Below are 17,306 nucleotides of genomic sequence, written 5' to 3' on the forward strand. Positions count from 1 at the left end.
GTTTTGAAGTGTCCCATTGGTTTGCCTAATGAAGAACTGGTTACATTTTTTAAAACTTTGAAGTGGGACTAAGTTAAAAGGCAGGCAAAGACTAGAGGCGAGAGGAGTGTGTAGGTTGGAGTGGGGATGCTTGGCAATTTAAGCTGTCTCAACACTCATCAATTTTAAGAACTGTTGGCATCTGCCCCAAGTGCCAAGGGTTCCTTGCTCATTCCGCTACCACATTCATCATCCCACCTACCCAGATGACTTAGTATTAAAAACTGAAAATGCAAGTCTTGAGACTTTGCAAACTCTTAATAAACCCCTCCTGTAGCTGCTATTGATCTTGTGGCAAAATCAGTGTTCAGTACCAATCTGAGTGGACCAGTCTTTTGTCAAATCCACGTGACTGGCCCCTCTTCCACCTAGGAGGAGAGGTAATTATTGGGATCAGAGGTTATGACCAAGATCTGGATGCACCCTTTGCCCCAAAGTGATATGTGAAGTATTTATTCCATTTATTCTTAGCTCCCTTTATAATAGATAGTATGCCTACTTCCCAAGGCTGGAGTAGTTATCCTTGGCATGTAGTTAATAAAGCTTTTAAAAATATGTGTGTGCATATGTATGAATTTATATATAGCATATGCATATTTATGATATATTTACATAGTAAATATCCAAGGCCTAGCATAGTATTTTTACTATTAATATAATAGATTTTTATATATCATATGTATCAGTTTTATATATCATATGCATATTTTATATATCATATATCAGTTTATATAATATGCGTATTTATGATATATTTGCATAGTAAATATCCAGGGTTTAGCATAGTATTTTGACTATTAATATCATAGATTTTTATATATCATAGGGATATTTTATATTTCATACATATCGGTTTTATATATCATACATATCATTTTAATATATCATATGTATATTTTATATGTCATCTATATAAGTTTTTATATATTATATATCAAGTTTTTACATATTATATGCATATTTTATATATCATATATATCCATTTTTATGTCTTATATGCATATTTTATATTTCATACATATCAGTTTTATATATCATATATATCAATTTTTATATATCATATGTATATTTGTGATATATTTATATAGTAAGTATTCTGGGCTTAGCATAGAATTTTTGACTATTAATATCATAGATTACCAAATGCTTTAAAAGTGGTTGAACTAGTCAGTTGTATCTTTCTAACTTTCTTTGCCCCAAAACTGAGTTGAGAAGGAGCACAAAAAAGTTTGTGGACAATACCGAAAGCAACGTCCCATCCCCACCACCTACCCACCCAGTTTGTTTTACTAAAACCAGGATTGATAATGGAACTATTTTGTAACCCTGATCATAGTTACTGCAGATGATGCAATACATACCTGTAATTAGACAGAGAGTATGAACTCTGGTATGCATTAAAGCCTCACAATTTGAATGTGTGATGCTACCAGGCTGGTAAGACTTGGAGAAGGACACAGAAGGTGTCTCAAGCTTTTAGCTTGATCTTTATTTGAAAGAGATATTGAAGCCAATTGAAAACAGAAGTTTTGAGGTGTTCCTGCTAGGATTAAGGTCTAAAGAGTGGATTTGGAACTTCTCTATTCCAATGGAATTTTGGAGAGGACAAAAAACTGGACATAGCATGGAAAAAAAGGTGAGAGGATTATTTTGCCTGTATAATTAGAAGTTGAATCTCATCATGGCATCATAGCTTGTTGATTCCCGTTTGTTTATAGGGTGTTTTTGGAGGGGGAGGATTGTGATTTTGGCAAGAACAGAGAGATTAGTGATATAAAACCTTTAAAGTTGCCAGTGGATCATCTTTTACTGTTTATCCTCAATTCAGCTACTTAGGCTATAGAAGATCTTACTCTGATTGAAGAAAGTTTATAAATGCAGATTGTGATAATAAAAAATGGAGGATAATTTTCATCAAAATAAAATTGACCTTTAATTTAAACAGTAAAATAATTATTTTTGTGGAGGCTTAAATTTTCTTAATCTTACTCCATAGAAATAATGCAAATGTCCTCTTCTAGATGCTAATGTGTGATTTTTTAAAAATCAAAGAAATGATTTCATTTTCCTTAATAATGAAGTGAGTTCTGTTTCATGGAATTAATTATGAGAGAACTTGGAAATTTGATACCTTTTGTGTATATTCAAAACAGTTCTGTGAGTAGTAAACATTGAATGCCATAATATATATAGGAGTAATCTGAATTACAACTCCAACAAGTCAATTGTTCTAGTAATATGTACATCCTTCAAGCACATTTTATCCTCTCCTCTCAGCCCACTCCCTCCATGTAGTTTCTATTTATTCTTCTAGTGATTGGAAAAGTGATTAAAAATAATAATTCTAGAATTCTAGTCCAACCTAGTAATGGAAAATGGAGTGTAGCATCCATATATGTGTTAGTTTTAACTATATGTACTCTGTGATTTGATTATTTTTCAGGAATGAGTCTACCTGTACCCATATGTCAGAGGCAGTTAGGTTGTACAGATAAGAGTCCTGGAACTGAATTCAGGAAGACCTGAGTTCAAATCCAGACTCAAACACTTATTAGCTTATGAACCTGGGCAATTCACTTAACCTCTGTCAGCCCCAGTTTCCTCATCTGAAAAATGAGGACAATAATAGCACATGCCTCTCAGGGCTATTGTGAGAATCAAATGTGATAGTGTTTGTAAAGTGCTTTTCAAAGCTTAAAATGCTAGATAAATGCTAGCTATTTTTATTGTTGCATTTTAAACATTAAATGACTTTGGAAAAGGGCCATTTCTCCCTTCCTTTTTTTACATTTAAAGAAATTGAGGCTTTAATAGGCAAAAAAGAGCTGTTACTATTTCTTTTGAGAATGTAAGATCTTTTAGAACAAGGATCGTTTTAGTTTTGTCTCATCTTGCCCCAGTGCCTAAAAAAGTACTGCTCACTTATATATATAAATGTATATACATATACATTTATCTTTTTGTCAAATGATGCCTTCTTCAGTGTGGAGTTGGAAGAGAAGCAGAGAGGTACCTGGGAACTTTAGCATAACAAATAAATTAATTGATTTAATTTTTAAAAAGAAATGCTTGTAGAATTGGATGGAGATGAACCTCATTTCAGTGTCTCTTCATTAGATGCAGTTGTCTTCATTGTTGCATTGAGACATGAAATAACAAATCTTTGGCCAACTGGGCAGGTGGATTGAGATTTCTGAAAGCACATTGGTTAAGCTCTGTATGTTTTACTAGCAAGGGAAGTATCTTCCAGTTGAGACTGAAGGTTTTATTCTTCTGGAGAGGTGCAAACAAGTAAAGTAACTTTGGCAGAACATTGGGAAAGAGAGATAGGATGACTGGCTTTTATTGGACCCTTGTAATTAAACTCTTCATTCATTCAGAATATATTTTATTATGTACCTACTATGTGCACTGTGATCTACTATTTGTTCAGAGTGATGCTAAGATAACTATAACCCAGCCCCACGCCTCAAGGAGTGTACAGGCTAGGAAATGCATAGATTGGTTTAACTTAGACACATCTTGGAAATAGCATTTCCATTGGGATGGTGGAGTGGATGGGAGGATTTCTGAATTCTATTCTATTTCTAGAAGTAATCTAGAAGACCATATACTATGAGCATGTGTCAAAAGATTAATCATATAATCCACTTAACGCTTTAAACTTCTTACAGGGATTATAAACTAGAAGGCAAGAAATGTATCCTATAAAGATCATATGATTAAGAAGTAGCAGGGGCATTAGTCCATGACTTCTCTCATCGACAACTCTCATTATATACGTGGAAAAACTGAGCCTTCCAGGTTAAATGATTTATGCAAGGTTATTGAAGTCAAATAGCAGAGCTGGAATTCAGACCTGGGACTTGTAACTAAAAAAATATATATATATCCATTATCTTCCCACTATCCACTTTGTAGATGAATCTTCATACATTTGCCTCTTGTATTATTAGTTGAGTTAATTGCTAATGCTATTTTCTATCCTTCAAATACTGATTCATGCATAGCGATCATTATAGCCCTGGACAGGTATGCTATACATTACCTCTGATGATTTCAACTATAATTAAGCTTCTCAATATCCCTATGTGGCAGAGAGATATTATTATCTCCATTTTAGAGATGATGAAATGGGGACAGAGAGGAGTTAAGTGTTTTGCCCAAGATCACATAGCAAGGCTTTAGAACAGAGTAAGATAGCACAATCAACTTGGGTCAGCCCTTTTATGACCTCGTTGAGTCAGATGGAATTTATTTTTGGCCTTTAAATTAAATTACACCCTTGTTCTCACTTTCCATCCTAGGATGCCTCTACTGGAGCCAATAATAATAGCATAGTTTACATAATACCTTTCATCTGAGGATTTAAAAGCCCTTTATACTCAGATAAATGCTATGCTACTCCATTCTCCTCATCTGTCATCCATAAGACAAAACAGCAAAACATGCAGAGTCCTAGAGCAGAGGAAAAAATTTATCCTCAAGTTCTTAGATACTAGCTTTAAACCTGGCTATCAAGAGATGTAAGCTGAGTCAAAACAGCATCAAAGCAGTGAAGGAATAGGTAGGGACTAAAGCTTTTGGCCATCCCAATTCATCCTTCAGAAAACAAGAACGAGTATGTGGAGGAAATGGGTCTGGGGTTCCTGCGTCCTTGTGACTCATCTCCAACATCTTCCCCATCTCTGGTTTATCCCCTGAGAATTCTCCTCCTCAAACTGGCCGACATTTAGTTTATGGCTTAAGGGTTGCAGAACAGAATGATTCTCCTTTCACAAAGAGAGATATACTTCCTTAATTCTTCTATAGTCGTTTTAGTTCTAATTCTGTCATTAATTAGCAATTTGACAGCAGACTAATCACTTAGTCATCCCAGCTTTCGGTTTCTTAATCTGTAAACTAAGGAAATAAGACCAAATGATCCCTTGAATCCTTCTTAGAAGCATCAAAGTCCACAGACTAGTATGGAACGGTGGGAGTTGATTCTTCCCCTCCCAAGTCCTCTCTAGTCCTTTGCAGTAGAAAATACTTATTAATTAAGAGCAGGGTGCAAGCTAGCCTTGTAAAAATCTTCGAGCAGTGCATCTGACAAGAGCATAGGAGGGGAAGAATGCATATGGGGAACTTTTAAAACTATTCATGAACCATTCCAGCAGCCAGGCTTCTCTTTCTTTTTAGTCTGGCAAACGTACAGATGAGAGATACTGTGCAGAGACCGTTTCTGTGCAAACAGAGAAGGCCCTTCAAATGTAAACATTTGAGCAGCTGGCATAGGAGATTAGTGAAGCGGTGGTGGGAGGGGAGCAAAAGTGGATATTGGCGCCAACTAAATTTAACTAATGCTAAGTAAGTACCTTGTTCTAATATCAGGAGTCCAGGGTCAGAAGGCCTGTATTGACCAAGCTAAAAATAAGAACAATTGCTCACTTAAGTCAAAATTAATTAATTTGGCTTTTAATTGACAAGCAGTCAAAACAGTGTTATTCCCTGTTTAAAATCCCTTCTCTTCTAAACAGGAAAGTTAAGTCTAGCCTGGGCACCCAGGTACAATATTGGCACCAGGAATGTCTGTCTGGGAACATAATTTGAGTGGTTGGTTTGTGATGCAATTATTTTGATGGGATGTTCCACTTCCAGTCTGCTTGGGTATTTTATGATAACAGTGGTCCCTGCCACGCCATTTTAAGTTGGTTTTTCCATTGCTTGACATAGGCTGTAAATTTTAGGGGGAAAGCAATGCAGAATTTCAGGAAAAAACGAAGAAATCTAGCCACTTTGTTGGAAATGTGTGTGCTGTGTGGTATCCATGTGCCATTAATGACTCTTCAGAGTAGCAGGGCAGGGTTATGCTTTTCAGAATAAGATTATATTAGAATGTGAGTATGTTGAAGGGTCTCCAGGACTTGCCACAGAATCCAACACACATCAGATGTTTATTAGATGTTTATTGAGTGAAAGGGATGACAGAAATCTTGCAAGGTTCTTGTACTGGCATGCTACTACATGCTACTGGCAGGATACAAGCTTATGAGGTAGGAATGGCAAATAAATATATAAAGTCCCATCATTTCTACCAGAAAACAGTTTAAAGGACTGATTCCTGTAGGGCCATAGGCAAGTAGGTGGCTTAGTGGATAGAGCACTGGACCTGTAGACTGGGAAACCAGAGTTCAAATCCAGCCTCAGACACATACTAGCTATTTGACTCTGGGCAAATCATTTAACTTCTGTTTGAATCAGTTTTCTCTTCTGTAAAATGGAGATAATAATAGCATCTACTTCCCAGGGCTGTGTTGAGAATAATAGGAGATAATATTTGTAAAATACTCAGCATAGTATCTGGTACTTTGGCATGGTTTGAGTGATTTTTAAGTTTATTACCCTGGTGGTACTTCTGGATTTTTAAGTCACAGCTGTGATATCTACAAATTTTTTAGAATACTTTTTTATCCCCCTTCCATCCCCAAACAACTAAAAACTTAGCTTGGATTAGGTTGTTTCTTTCTTTAACACACAAAACTGAATCCAGTACTCCAAATGACCAGGTCAAATTACAGCAGAGTTCTTCTAGGAAAATACACTTTTCCTAATGCAATTGTCAACCTAATGTCGAATTAAACTTTTTGGTCTATTATATCACATTATTGATACATTGAACTTGCCGTTTACATAAGCCCCTAGATCTTTTTGAAGCAAACTGCTCTAAAAATAAGTCTGTGTCTCCTGTTTATGAGGTTAATTGTTGAGATTCACATAAATCTTGTGTAATTAGAATTTTGTACCCCAAGACTCCATTTCCCAGAATCCCACTTTCATCCTCACATTATGGCCTTAGGTTTTGGAGATTAAGTTTCTGTAGCCCTGCCTTCTATGGCTCTTCTCCTGCTAAGGTAGTTGGGAAAACTTTACTTGGACTTTTACTCTTATTCTTTTTATTTCCTCTACTTCAAGGGATTATTAATAAATCTTATAAAATATAATACTTGGAATTATTGGATATTGATTTTAATCTTACAATCTTTACGTTGAGCCCTGTTAAAATACATGTTTTTTCAATTTGGCTCAGTATTCTGTCAGCACTTGGAAGTTCTTTTTGAATCCCAGTCTTTTACAAAGTGTGCTAGCTCTCCGTCTCAGGTTTGGGTCATCTGTATATTAGATAAGCCTCCCTCTATTCCATTTCTGAAATGATCAATATAAAAACATTAAGTAGTACAAGGCCTAGAAGAGATCCATGATGTTCCCCTCAGGATCCTGCCTTTCCAGTTGACAATAAGCACATAATTAATTTAGTCATTAAATAAATCTGAATCAGATTATACTATTGCCTTGCCTACATCTCTTCATCTTTCCACATGATCATGAGACACTTTGAATGCTTTGCTAAAATGGAGTCTAACTATATCTCTGGCAATCCCCTGATCCACCAGTTTAATAACTCTGTCAACAAATTAAATGAGGTTAGCCCAGCATGACCTGTTCTTGATGAAGCCATGCTGGTTCTTTGTGACCGTAGGAGGAAGAATGTGTCAGTTTGGGTTACTATCTTCCAATAGAACATATTGTTGATTTCTAACAGTTCAACATCATATAAATGTTTTTAAAAGATTATTGTGTTTAACCTGTGCCTTTCTAATGTAGGCTTTTGAATCATATGCACTTTTGACCTATTATTCTATATCAGAAGTGCAGATTGATACCTAAGGCTCTACTGTTGAATAACTAAAATGGGGATGCTGGCTGCTGGAATATCCTCTTGACTATTTACAAAAAGGGGGAAAAACTCAAGGACTATGGCATGGTATGTGGCTAAGAAATAGAGTGAGAGCATGCATGCCTCCTGCCTCTTGCTAGAGATACTTAGAAAGAAAGAAATTTCCTATTTTACAAAAGACCATTGTTGTTTAGTCATTAAATATTTAATAAGTGCCTGCTACATGCCAGGCACTATGCTAAGAACTGAGAATACAAAAAAAAAAATACATGAGATATAATGTCAGTTAGTTTTGCATGTGCTTGAGGAACAATGATCATGTTGCCTGGAAACCACATGTTTCTATTATCTATGTTTATATCTTATATTATTATTTTCTTTCTTTTTTAATTTAATTTTATTTTAATAAGAAATTTCACATGTTTTCCAAAGTTATATGATTCACATTGTCTCTCTCCTTTCTTCCTTCCCCCCTCCCAGAGTTGACAAACTATTCAGTCTGGGTTGTACATGTATTGTTGCTGAAAACATATCTACATTATTCATTTTTGTAAGTGAATAATCTTATAAAACCAAAACCCAAAATCAGATGCCCAAATAAGCAAGTGATAAATCATATGTTTTCTTCTGCATTCTGACTCCAAGAGTTCTTTCTCTAGAGGTGGAGAGCATTCTTTGCCCCAAGTCCCTCAGCATTGTCCTGGATCATTGCTGTTAGTAGCAAAGTCTATCACATCCCATTCGGTCATGCCACATATATTATTATTTTCCATACTGCAAAAAGATAGCTTGAATATAATAAATAATAAAGAGTTTGGAGGTCCTTGCATAAGCAATGGGGAGTCTTTGAAGGTTTGTGAACAGAGTTCTGGCTTGGAATCTTTACTCTGATATCTGCCATCTACTTTATATCACTAAGCATCACTTTCCTCATTCGGAAAAAGGGCATCATCATAATCACAAGACCTAGATCCAGGGCTTTTGTGAGGAAAGTGCTTTGTAGAGCTTATATCTTTATCCATATCCTAGTTAAAATCAAACTTGTGACAATTATTGTTGCTGTTTCTCAGCACTATGTGTTTTCTACCAGTAAAGGAATTAGGTTTAAACCTCCTTATTTTTCAGAGGAGGGGGAGGAAGAGGAAGTGTTCTTCCTGTTATATAGGCCTTGCACACTTAATTTCCATTGTACGATGTATTAATGTATGCTAAAGCACTAAGGAAACTCTAAGGTCTTTGGATTTCTCTTAAAGCCAGAGAGCTGGGGTTTAAATTCTAGCTATTTTATTTAACTAGGAGGCCATGAGCAAGTCACTTTGATTTTCTGGAACTCAGTTTTCCTCATATGTCAAATGCATGGAATGAATTAGATGACGTTAAGGGCCCTTCTAACTCTGACCATCCTCTGATTCATTCTGTATATTCCTGGTGGGGAAATTTCAGTATGAATCACCATTTCCCTTAGTGATCCAGCTCGAACCAGTTGCCAAGTACAAATGAAGTATGGATGACATGTGCGCCCAAAACTTGCAGGGAAGTATCACATAAAAAGCCTTTTACCCCATATTCTCCAATTCTGGTCAGTGGTCTAGAATAGCCTCACTCAGAACATTTCATTAATAGTGTGTATCCTGGAGCTATGAATATGTGAGCATGGACCAGGAAAACAGTCACCGCATCTTACCTAGTGGTGATGTCCTCAGTATCTGCTAGCACTGTCTTTGGGTTTCTTTCAAAGGATATTAAGGGTATTGATGCTCTTTTAAAATAACAATGAAGATGTTCCCTTAACCATGAAGCTAGCAAGCTAGCTAATTTCTTTGAGCCCCTCTATCTCAAAAACCACCACCACCACCAAAATACCCAGAAGAGGAACTAAGTGCCACATAGAACAGTTAGAAAGAAAGGAAGGGCCCCTTGAAGGTCAATCCTGAAGAGCATTAATCCTTAAAGCTCTCCCTTGAGTATCTCCATAAAGCAGTTTCCATACTCTAGGCAGGAATGTGCAAACCTATGCAGAAACTGGCATCTCAGACTCAAGCAAGGATGTCCTTCCTGCTACAGAAATGGTTGGTCTACCTTACACCAGGCCCACTTTGCACCCTGCAAAGCAGACACTAATTATATCCAGCCACAGGAGGAGAAAGAGCAGCTGCTTCTGTTTGAGGCAGCCCTTGGCTTAGGGGCTCCCAAGACTATAGGGACTCTCTAAACATTCTTCCCCAACCCTGCAGAAAACAACAGACAAGAATTTAGCTCAGAAAGAGAATAAAAGAATGAGAGCCCTGGGAAGAACTCAGGCTGGGTGTCCATAGGAGTGGTTGTATCCAACCTGAAGGAAAAGGGAATGGAACTCAAATGGGAAAAGTTCTCTTTTCCACCAGAAGCTACTTAGGGAAGAGCCTGAGGCCAGTAAAATGCAAATCCCACAATTTGGGAGGGGGTTGAGGCAGGGTTACAGGCCAACCCTGAGGGTGTTATCCTTGGGGAAGAGGGGCTTAAAAGAATGTGACTGGAAAGAGAATATTAAGGAAAAAAGACTGGAGCACCAAAGATTTCAAGAGGAAGAAAATCCAATTAAAGACCAAAAAGTCTTTAATGTGTATAAATCTTCAAAGAGACTATACAACCCTTCTAATAAATATTACAAGACTACAGAAAGTGAACCCATTCTTCATGGAATACAGAATTACTGATTTGGAGTTGGAAAAGTTGGCAGAAGAGAAGGAAAAGGCAATGATGATGAAAGAGCATAGGATAGCTATACAAGCCCCAAAGCCATTGAGCTGAAGACAAGATGCACAAGTACAACTTAAGAATCCTGGGATTGCCAAAAAGATATAACAAATCAAATCATAACACAGGTAGAAGTATAAGACAATCGCTCAGGATTTCAGAAACAAAATACCAATTGAAAGGCTCCATGGCTCTCCTCCAAAATAAAACCCTATGCTTTAAATTCCAAGACACTGGTGGTTAAATTTAAAAATTAATAAGAAATTGTCCAGAAAACGGAAAGAGGGGCAGCTAGGTGACTCAGTAGATAGAATGCTAGGCCTAAAGTCAGGAAGATCTGTGTTCAAATATTGTTTTAGACATTTCTTAGCTTTGTGACCCAGGGCAAGTAGCTGAACCCCAATTGCCTACCCCTTACTACTGTTCTGCCTTGGAACTGATACTTGTATTAATTCAAAGATAGAAGGTCAGGGTTTAAATACCTTCTATTTATCTGAAAGAGACTTCAAATAAGATAAGATTTCTGCACCTATAAGCAACCCCAGATAAGAGTGAAATTCTATATCCTGAAAAGCAAAAGAGCAGCTCAAGATGCAACCCAAAATAATATACAGTACACTACAGACTTCAACCCAATCACCAATGAAAAAGGAATGTCTTGACAAAAAGGGAGATTTTGAGGTGACCCTCCCCCACAAAACAAAACAATATGGATGTGAATAAAATATAATGACTTGCAAAGACTTCAAATAGAAAAGCAAGAAAGATGAATGAGAATAATTATCAAGGAAAGAGTAACTAATAAAATAAATTACCCAATGTTGGAAATTTTTTTTAACCCTTAAATTCTGTTTTTGAATTGTGTTCCAAGGCAGAAAAGCAATAAGGGCTAGGCAATTGGAGTTAAATTACTTCCCCAGGATCACAAAACTAAGAAGTGTCTGAGATCACATTTGAACCCAGGATCTCCCATATCCAGTCCTAGTTCTCTCTCTATTCAGCTACCTGGTTGACCCTTAAAAAATTTTTTTAAAGAAAAAGAGACTCTCCAATGAGGGATTTTAAGTGGATCATTAAGAACTGAAAAAAATGTACCCAAAATTACTTAGGTAATCAGAATTTAAAGAAATAGGAGGAAGATGGTAAAGTAGGGTGTGAAGCTTTTCCCCAATACCCCCTTCCCATAAACAACCAATAATAACACAGAATCAAAGCTAAAAGTAACCAAAATAGACCAGAGTCAGGTGGAAAACTAAATAAGCTGGGAAAACTAGGGAGAATAGTTTCTGATTCACCTAGTCTTAGTTCCATCACCACAAGCCCTGGGGGCAAGAACTGAGCAAACAGAGTGGAATCAACAAGGTAACCCCCTGGGGCAGGAATGGCAGCTTCATCTTCTTTGCTAAACCTTGGGAATCCTCAGGAGCATGGTCCTGAGAGCAGTTGTGTCTGCCACAGCCCAGGTTCTGGAGACACCCATTGGCCCATAGTTGGGAATTAACCAAATGGACATTATGAATTATGTGGATGCCAAGTCTTGAGGACCAGTGATCAAACCAGTCTGCCAGCAAACAAGAGACTTAGGAGGCCCAAGCAACATGGACTAGTCACCTGCTCTGTCCATAGCTGAGGGAATAGGAAATGAGAGGTGAGTGTAGTTGCTGAGGCACTGGGGCCCTGTCAGGTGTGGTCACTCCCAGGAGAGTGGAGTCCCAGATTGCTGGCACATGGGACAGCAGACTGACTAGCTGTTTGCAGGACCAGTGGCAGAAAAGCCTGTGGGGCTCTGGTAGGAACACCTGAGATCAGTCATGAGCTGGGACTTTAATTTGGCCTCAGGCTTATATCAGATCCTGGATTTTAAAAACTGGAATAACTAAATAGGACCCAGGTTAAAAAAAAAAATTCTGAAACCTGAGGTAACATTCCCCAACACAATAGGAACCCTACAAGACCAGCAAAAAGACAGTAATTAAAGCTATTATCCTGACTGATAAAATTTTAAAAATAAATAAAAATGAGCAAACAAAGGAGAACCAAATACTGATAGCAACTATGGGGATAGAGAAGACTTCAACTCAAATTTAGAGAACAGTGAAGTAAAAACACCTACAATAACAACAAAGTAAAAAGAAAAAAAGCTCAAAAAGACCTTTTGGAAGGACTTTTAAAAGACTTCAAAAACAGAATGAGAGAGGTTAAGAAAAAAGTAGAACAGACAAGAAATTTTTTTTAAAAGTATGAAAGATCATCCAAATGAAAAAAAAGATACTAAAACTCATAGGAGAAAATAATTTATTAAGAACAATAATTGGACAAAGGGAAACTGGCTTCTTTTGACAACAAGAAATAACAAAAAAACAAAATCAAAAGAATGAAATAATAGAATAGAATATGAAACATCTTATCACAAAAACAATTGTCATGGAAACTAGATCAAGGAGAGAAAACATAAGAATAGTTTTTTTCTTGGAAAGTTATAATAAAAAAAAGTTTAGACACCATACTCCAAGAAATCATCAAAGGAAACCGCACAGAAATTCTAGGATGATGGCATAAAATAGAGGCAAGTAATTTGATGTTAATTGTGTGTGTAAAGTCAAGCAAAACATATTTCTACATTGGCCATGCCACAAAGGAAAATAGAAAAAAAATTTTTTTAATGTGATTCAATTTATATCCAGTTTTAATCAGTTTTCTTTCTGAAAGTAGATAGAATTTTTATCTCATGGGTCCTTTGGAACTGTTTGAGATCATTGTATTGCTGAGGACTAGATTATTCACCACTTGACCATTCTTACTTACAATATTGCTGTTATTGTGTACAATGTTCTGATTCAGCTCACTGCACTTTGCATCATTTAAGACTTTCCAGGTTTTTCTGAAACCATCCTGTTCATCATTTCTTATACCAAATAGTATTCTACCACAATCACATACCACAACTTGTTGAGCCATTTCTCAATTGATGGAGAGCCCCTCAAATTCCAATTCTTTTCCACCACAAAAAGAGCTACTATATAAACACATCCTTTTTTTTCCTTTTTCTTTGATCTCTTTGGGTTATACACTTAGTAATACTATTGCTGGGTCAAAGGGTATACATAGTTTTATAGCTTTGGGGATATAGTCCTAAATTCTCCTGAATGATTGAACTACTTCACAACTCCACTAGTTGTGCATTAGTGTTCCAATTTTCCCATGTCCTTTCCAGCATTTGTTATTTTTTCTTTTTTTTACATGTCAGCCAATCTGATAGGTATGAGGTGGTATCTCAGAGTTGTTTTAATTTACATTTCTCTAATCAGTAGTGATTTAGAACATTTTTATGTGACTTGATATACTTATTCTGAAAAAAGCCTGTTGATATCCTTTAGCCATTTATTAACTGGAGAATGACTCTTATTTTTATAAAATTGACTCAGTTCACTGTATATGTGAGAAATAAGGCCTTTGTCAGAGAAAATTGTTGTAAAATTTTTCCTGGTTTCCTAATTTTGACTGCACTAGTTTTGTCATATCTAAGTTCTCTAAGATTCTATTCATCTTTTTATTTAATTGTTAGATTTATATAGCTATGAAAGGAGAAAGTTGTATTGTTTTACTGTCTCTTCCTATGATTTATTTAACTTTTTAAGAATTGGATGCTATACTATTTGATGTGTATATGTTTAGTATTGTCTGTACTTTCTTTTAGCCAGATAGTTTCACTGCTTATCTTTTTTAATTAGATATAGTTTTGCTTTTGCTTTTTCTGAGAACATGATTGCTATCCTTGCCTTTTTTACTTCAACTAAACATAACAGATTTTGCTCCAAATCCTTATTTTAACTCTGTGTGTCTGTTTCAAGTATGTTTCTTGTAAACAGCATATTGTTGCACTCTTGTTTCTAATCCATTTTGCTATCTGCTTCTGTTTTATAAGTTCATCCCATTCACATTCAAAATTATAATTATTAATTGTACACTTCCCTCTATCCTCTTTTATTCTTTCTATCCTTCTCTCTCGTCTCTCTTTGTCTCTGTCTGTGTGTGCCTCTGTCTCTCTCTTTGTCTCTCCCTGTCTGTCCCTCCTGTTTCTTCTCTAAAGTCTATTTTGCTTCTGACCACTGCCTTCTTTTATCTACCCTCCCTTTTATCACCCCTAATTTCCCTTATCCCTTTGAGTGTGTATGTGTGAATATTTACCTTTTTGAACCAACTTAGTTGTGAATGAGATTCAAGCATTACCTGTTCCCCACCATTTCTCCCTCTTCCTTACATACCTCTTTTATGATAATTTTCCCCATACCATGTCTCTTTTCTACCTTCTCCCAGGACATTTCCCTTTATCATCTACCCATTTTTTAAAACATCTTCCCAATATCTTTGGCTTACCCTCATGCCCTCTTTATATCTTTTGAACTGTCCCATTAATGATAAAGTTCTTAGAAGTTACATGTATCATCTTCCCATATAGGAAGGATAGACAGTTTAGCCTTATTGAGCCCTTCTGATTGCTTTTTCATATTTAACTTTTTATGCTTCTCTTGAGTCTTGTATTGAAAGACATATTTTCTGTTCAGCTCTGGTCTTTTAGTAATACTATTTCATTAAATAGCCAATTTTTTCCCTTAAAGGATTATACTCTGTTTTTCTAAGTAGGTTATTCTTGGTTGAGATCTCAATTTTTTGCCTTCTGGAATGTCATATTTCAAGCCTTCCACCCCTTTACATGGTAGCTGCTAAATCTTATGTGATCCTGACTTTGGTTCCATAGTATTTGAGTGGTAGCTTTGTGACTGTGTGAAGTATTTTCTCTTTGAATTGGTAGCTCTGGAATGTGGCTACAATATTATTGGGAGTTTTCATTTTGGGATCTTTTTTTTCAGGTAGTAATTTATGGATTGTTTCTTTTTCTATTTTAGCCTCTGGTTCTAGGATATCAAACCAGTTTTCCTTGTTAATTTTTTTGAAATATGATGTCCAGGTTCTTTCTTTGATCATAGCTTTCAGGAGACTATTGAAGAATTCAAAAATGTATTGCATCTTCTCAATAGACCTACTAAAGGATAGGTGGATGGATGGATGGATGGATAGATAGATAGATAGATAGATAGATAGATAGATAGATAGATAGATAGAATTTTGAAAATCCTGAACTAATATGATTAGTTAATATTAAATAAAATCCTGGTTTAAAATAAAGACTTTATAAAAAATTATTAAATCTTTCACTGTAATCAGGTTGGCTCCCTACCAAAAATGCAAAGGCAATTCATTATTAGGAAACCTATTGCAGAATTAATCGTATTAAAAATAAATCACCCAAACTGCAAGATTATCTCAATAGATACAGAAAAAGCCTTTTGAGAAATCCAGCATTCAATTTATGCTAAAATGATACCAACCATTAACATAAAACTATTTTTCTAATTTGCTAAATATAATTATCTAAACCAAAAAAAAACAAAAGGTAGCATTAAATTTTATGGGGAAAATGCTAGAAGCCCTCTCAATAAAATATAGGCATAAAATAAAGAATGCCCCCTTATTATTTGACAGAGTTCTAGAAATGCTAGCGAGAGCAACAGGATAGGAGAAAGAAAATAAAGATAGGCAAAGAGGATACAAACTATCCCTAAATCATGATGACATGATGGTTACTTAAAAAATTCTATAGACTTATCAAAGACACTAATTGATAGTAGAGTTAGTAAAACTTTAATAAAGCTGTAGGCTAATAATAATAGTACATATAATATTTATATAGTGCCTTATAAAAGCATTATGTAATAATGTTTTGGTTTTCTGGAAATCAATAGTACCTGTTCCTTTAAAAAAAGAAAAAACTTGAATAACTGTGAGAATATTCAGTATTAAGGCTCTGTTAATATAATAAAAACAGCAATATTATTAAAATCATGACATCCTACCAAAAGGATATTTTTACTGAGCTAAACAACAAAATAACAAAATTCATTTGGAACAACATGTGACCTAGAATATCAATAAAAATAAGAAAAATGTAAGGGCAATGTCAGCCCTTATACTGTACTGCAAAGGAGGAGTCATCAAAATCATTTGGTAATGGTTTAAAACAAAAATGGAACAAACTAGACAAGGAAGAATCAGAAATAATTTAACTCAACCTTAGAGCATAAATTATCTCCCTTTTTAATTAAAAAAAAACTTCAATTTGCCAAAAAAAAAAATACACACTTCAGACAAACATTTTACCCTAATTCCATTATTAAACTAAAAATGCACATGTGAACTGCATATTCATATGGATCATAGAATGAATAATTAGAAGAGAAACTGATCATATGTCTTTCACAGCTGTGGATAGTGAATTCATAACAAAACAAGGGATAAGGCACAATTCTGAAACATAAAATAGATAATTTTGATGTTTGTTGTTTAGTCATATCCAATTCTTTGTGACCTCTCTTGAGGTTTTCATGGCAAAAACTTGGGGGAATTTGCTGTTTAATTCTCCAGCAGATTAAGGCAAACAGGTTAAGTGACTTGCCAGCGTCACACTGCCAGCAAGTATTGGAGGCTGGACTTGAAATCAGGTCTTCTTGACTCCAGGCCCATTACTGTATCCACTGAGCCTCTTAGCTGCCTCAATTTTCAAGTTACCTGAAATTTTTAAAACTTTTGAATGAACAAAAATATAACTCAAAAAAAGGAGAGTAACTGAATGGGAGGGAAAATCTTTGCGCCATGTCTCTGGCAAGAGACTATTGTCAAAACACAAAAAAAGTTGACAAATATAAAGGACTTAGGTCACTTGCAAACCATAATGATCAAAGTATTTGAGCAAACA

General features: G+C 35.6%; 1 protein-coding gene across 10 annotated transcripts in view; it reads left to right on the forward strand.

Moving 5' to 3' along the window:
* The window catches only part of COBL (cordon-bleu WH2 repeat protein), a 345,155-nt gene that overhangs the window by 158,677 nt on the left and 169,172 nt on the right, over positions 1-17,306 (forward strand). Inside the window, exon 1 of one of the 10 annotated variants that reach the window (XM_007500398.3) lies at positions 1,222-1,675. The exons of the other annotated variants lie outside the window; for them this stretch is intronic. Coding sequence (XP_007500460.2) covers positions 1,628-1,675 — 48 coding nt within the window. The 5' untranslated portion in view covers positions 1,222-1,627. Of the gene's footprint in view, positions 1-1,221; positions 1,676-17,306 lie in introns of those variants that run through there. 10 annotated transcript variants of the gene reach the window in all.

The sequence above is a fragment of the Monodelphis domestica genome, chromosome 7, assembly GCF_027887165.1.
Source record: "Monodelphis domestica isolate mMonDom1 chromosome 7, mMonDom1.pri, whole genome shotgun sequence".
In the NCBI taxonomy this organism is placed as follows: Eukaryota; Metazoa; Chordata; class Mammalia; order Didelphimorphia; family Didelphidae; genus Monodelphis; species Monodelphis domestica.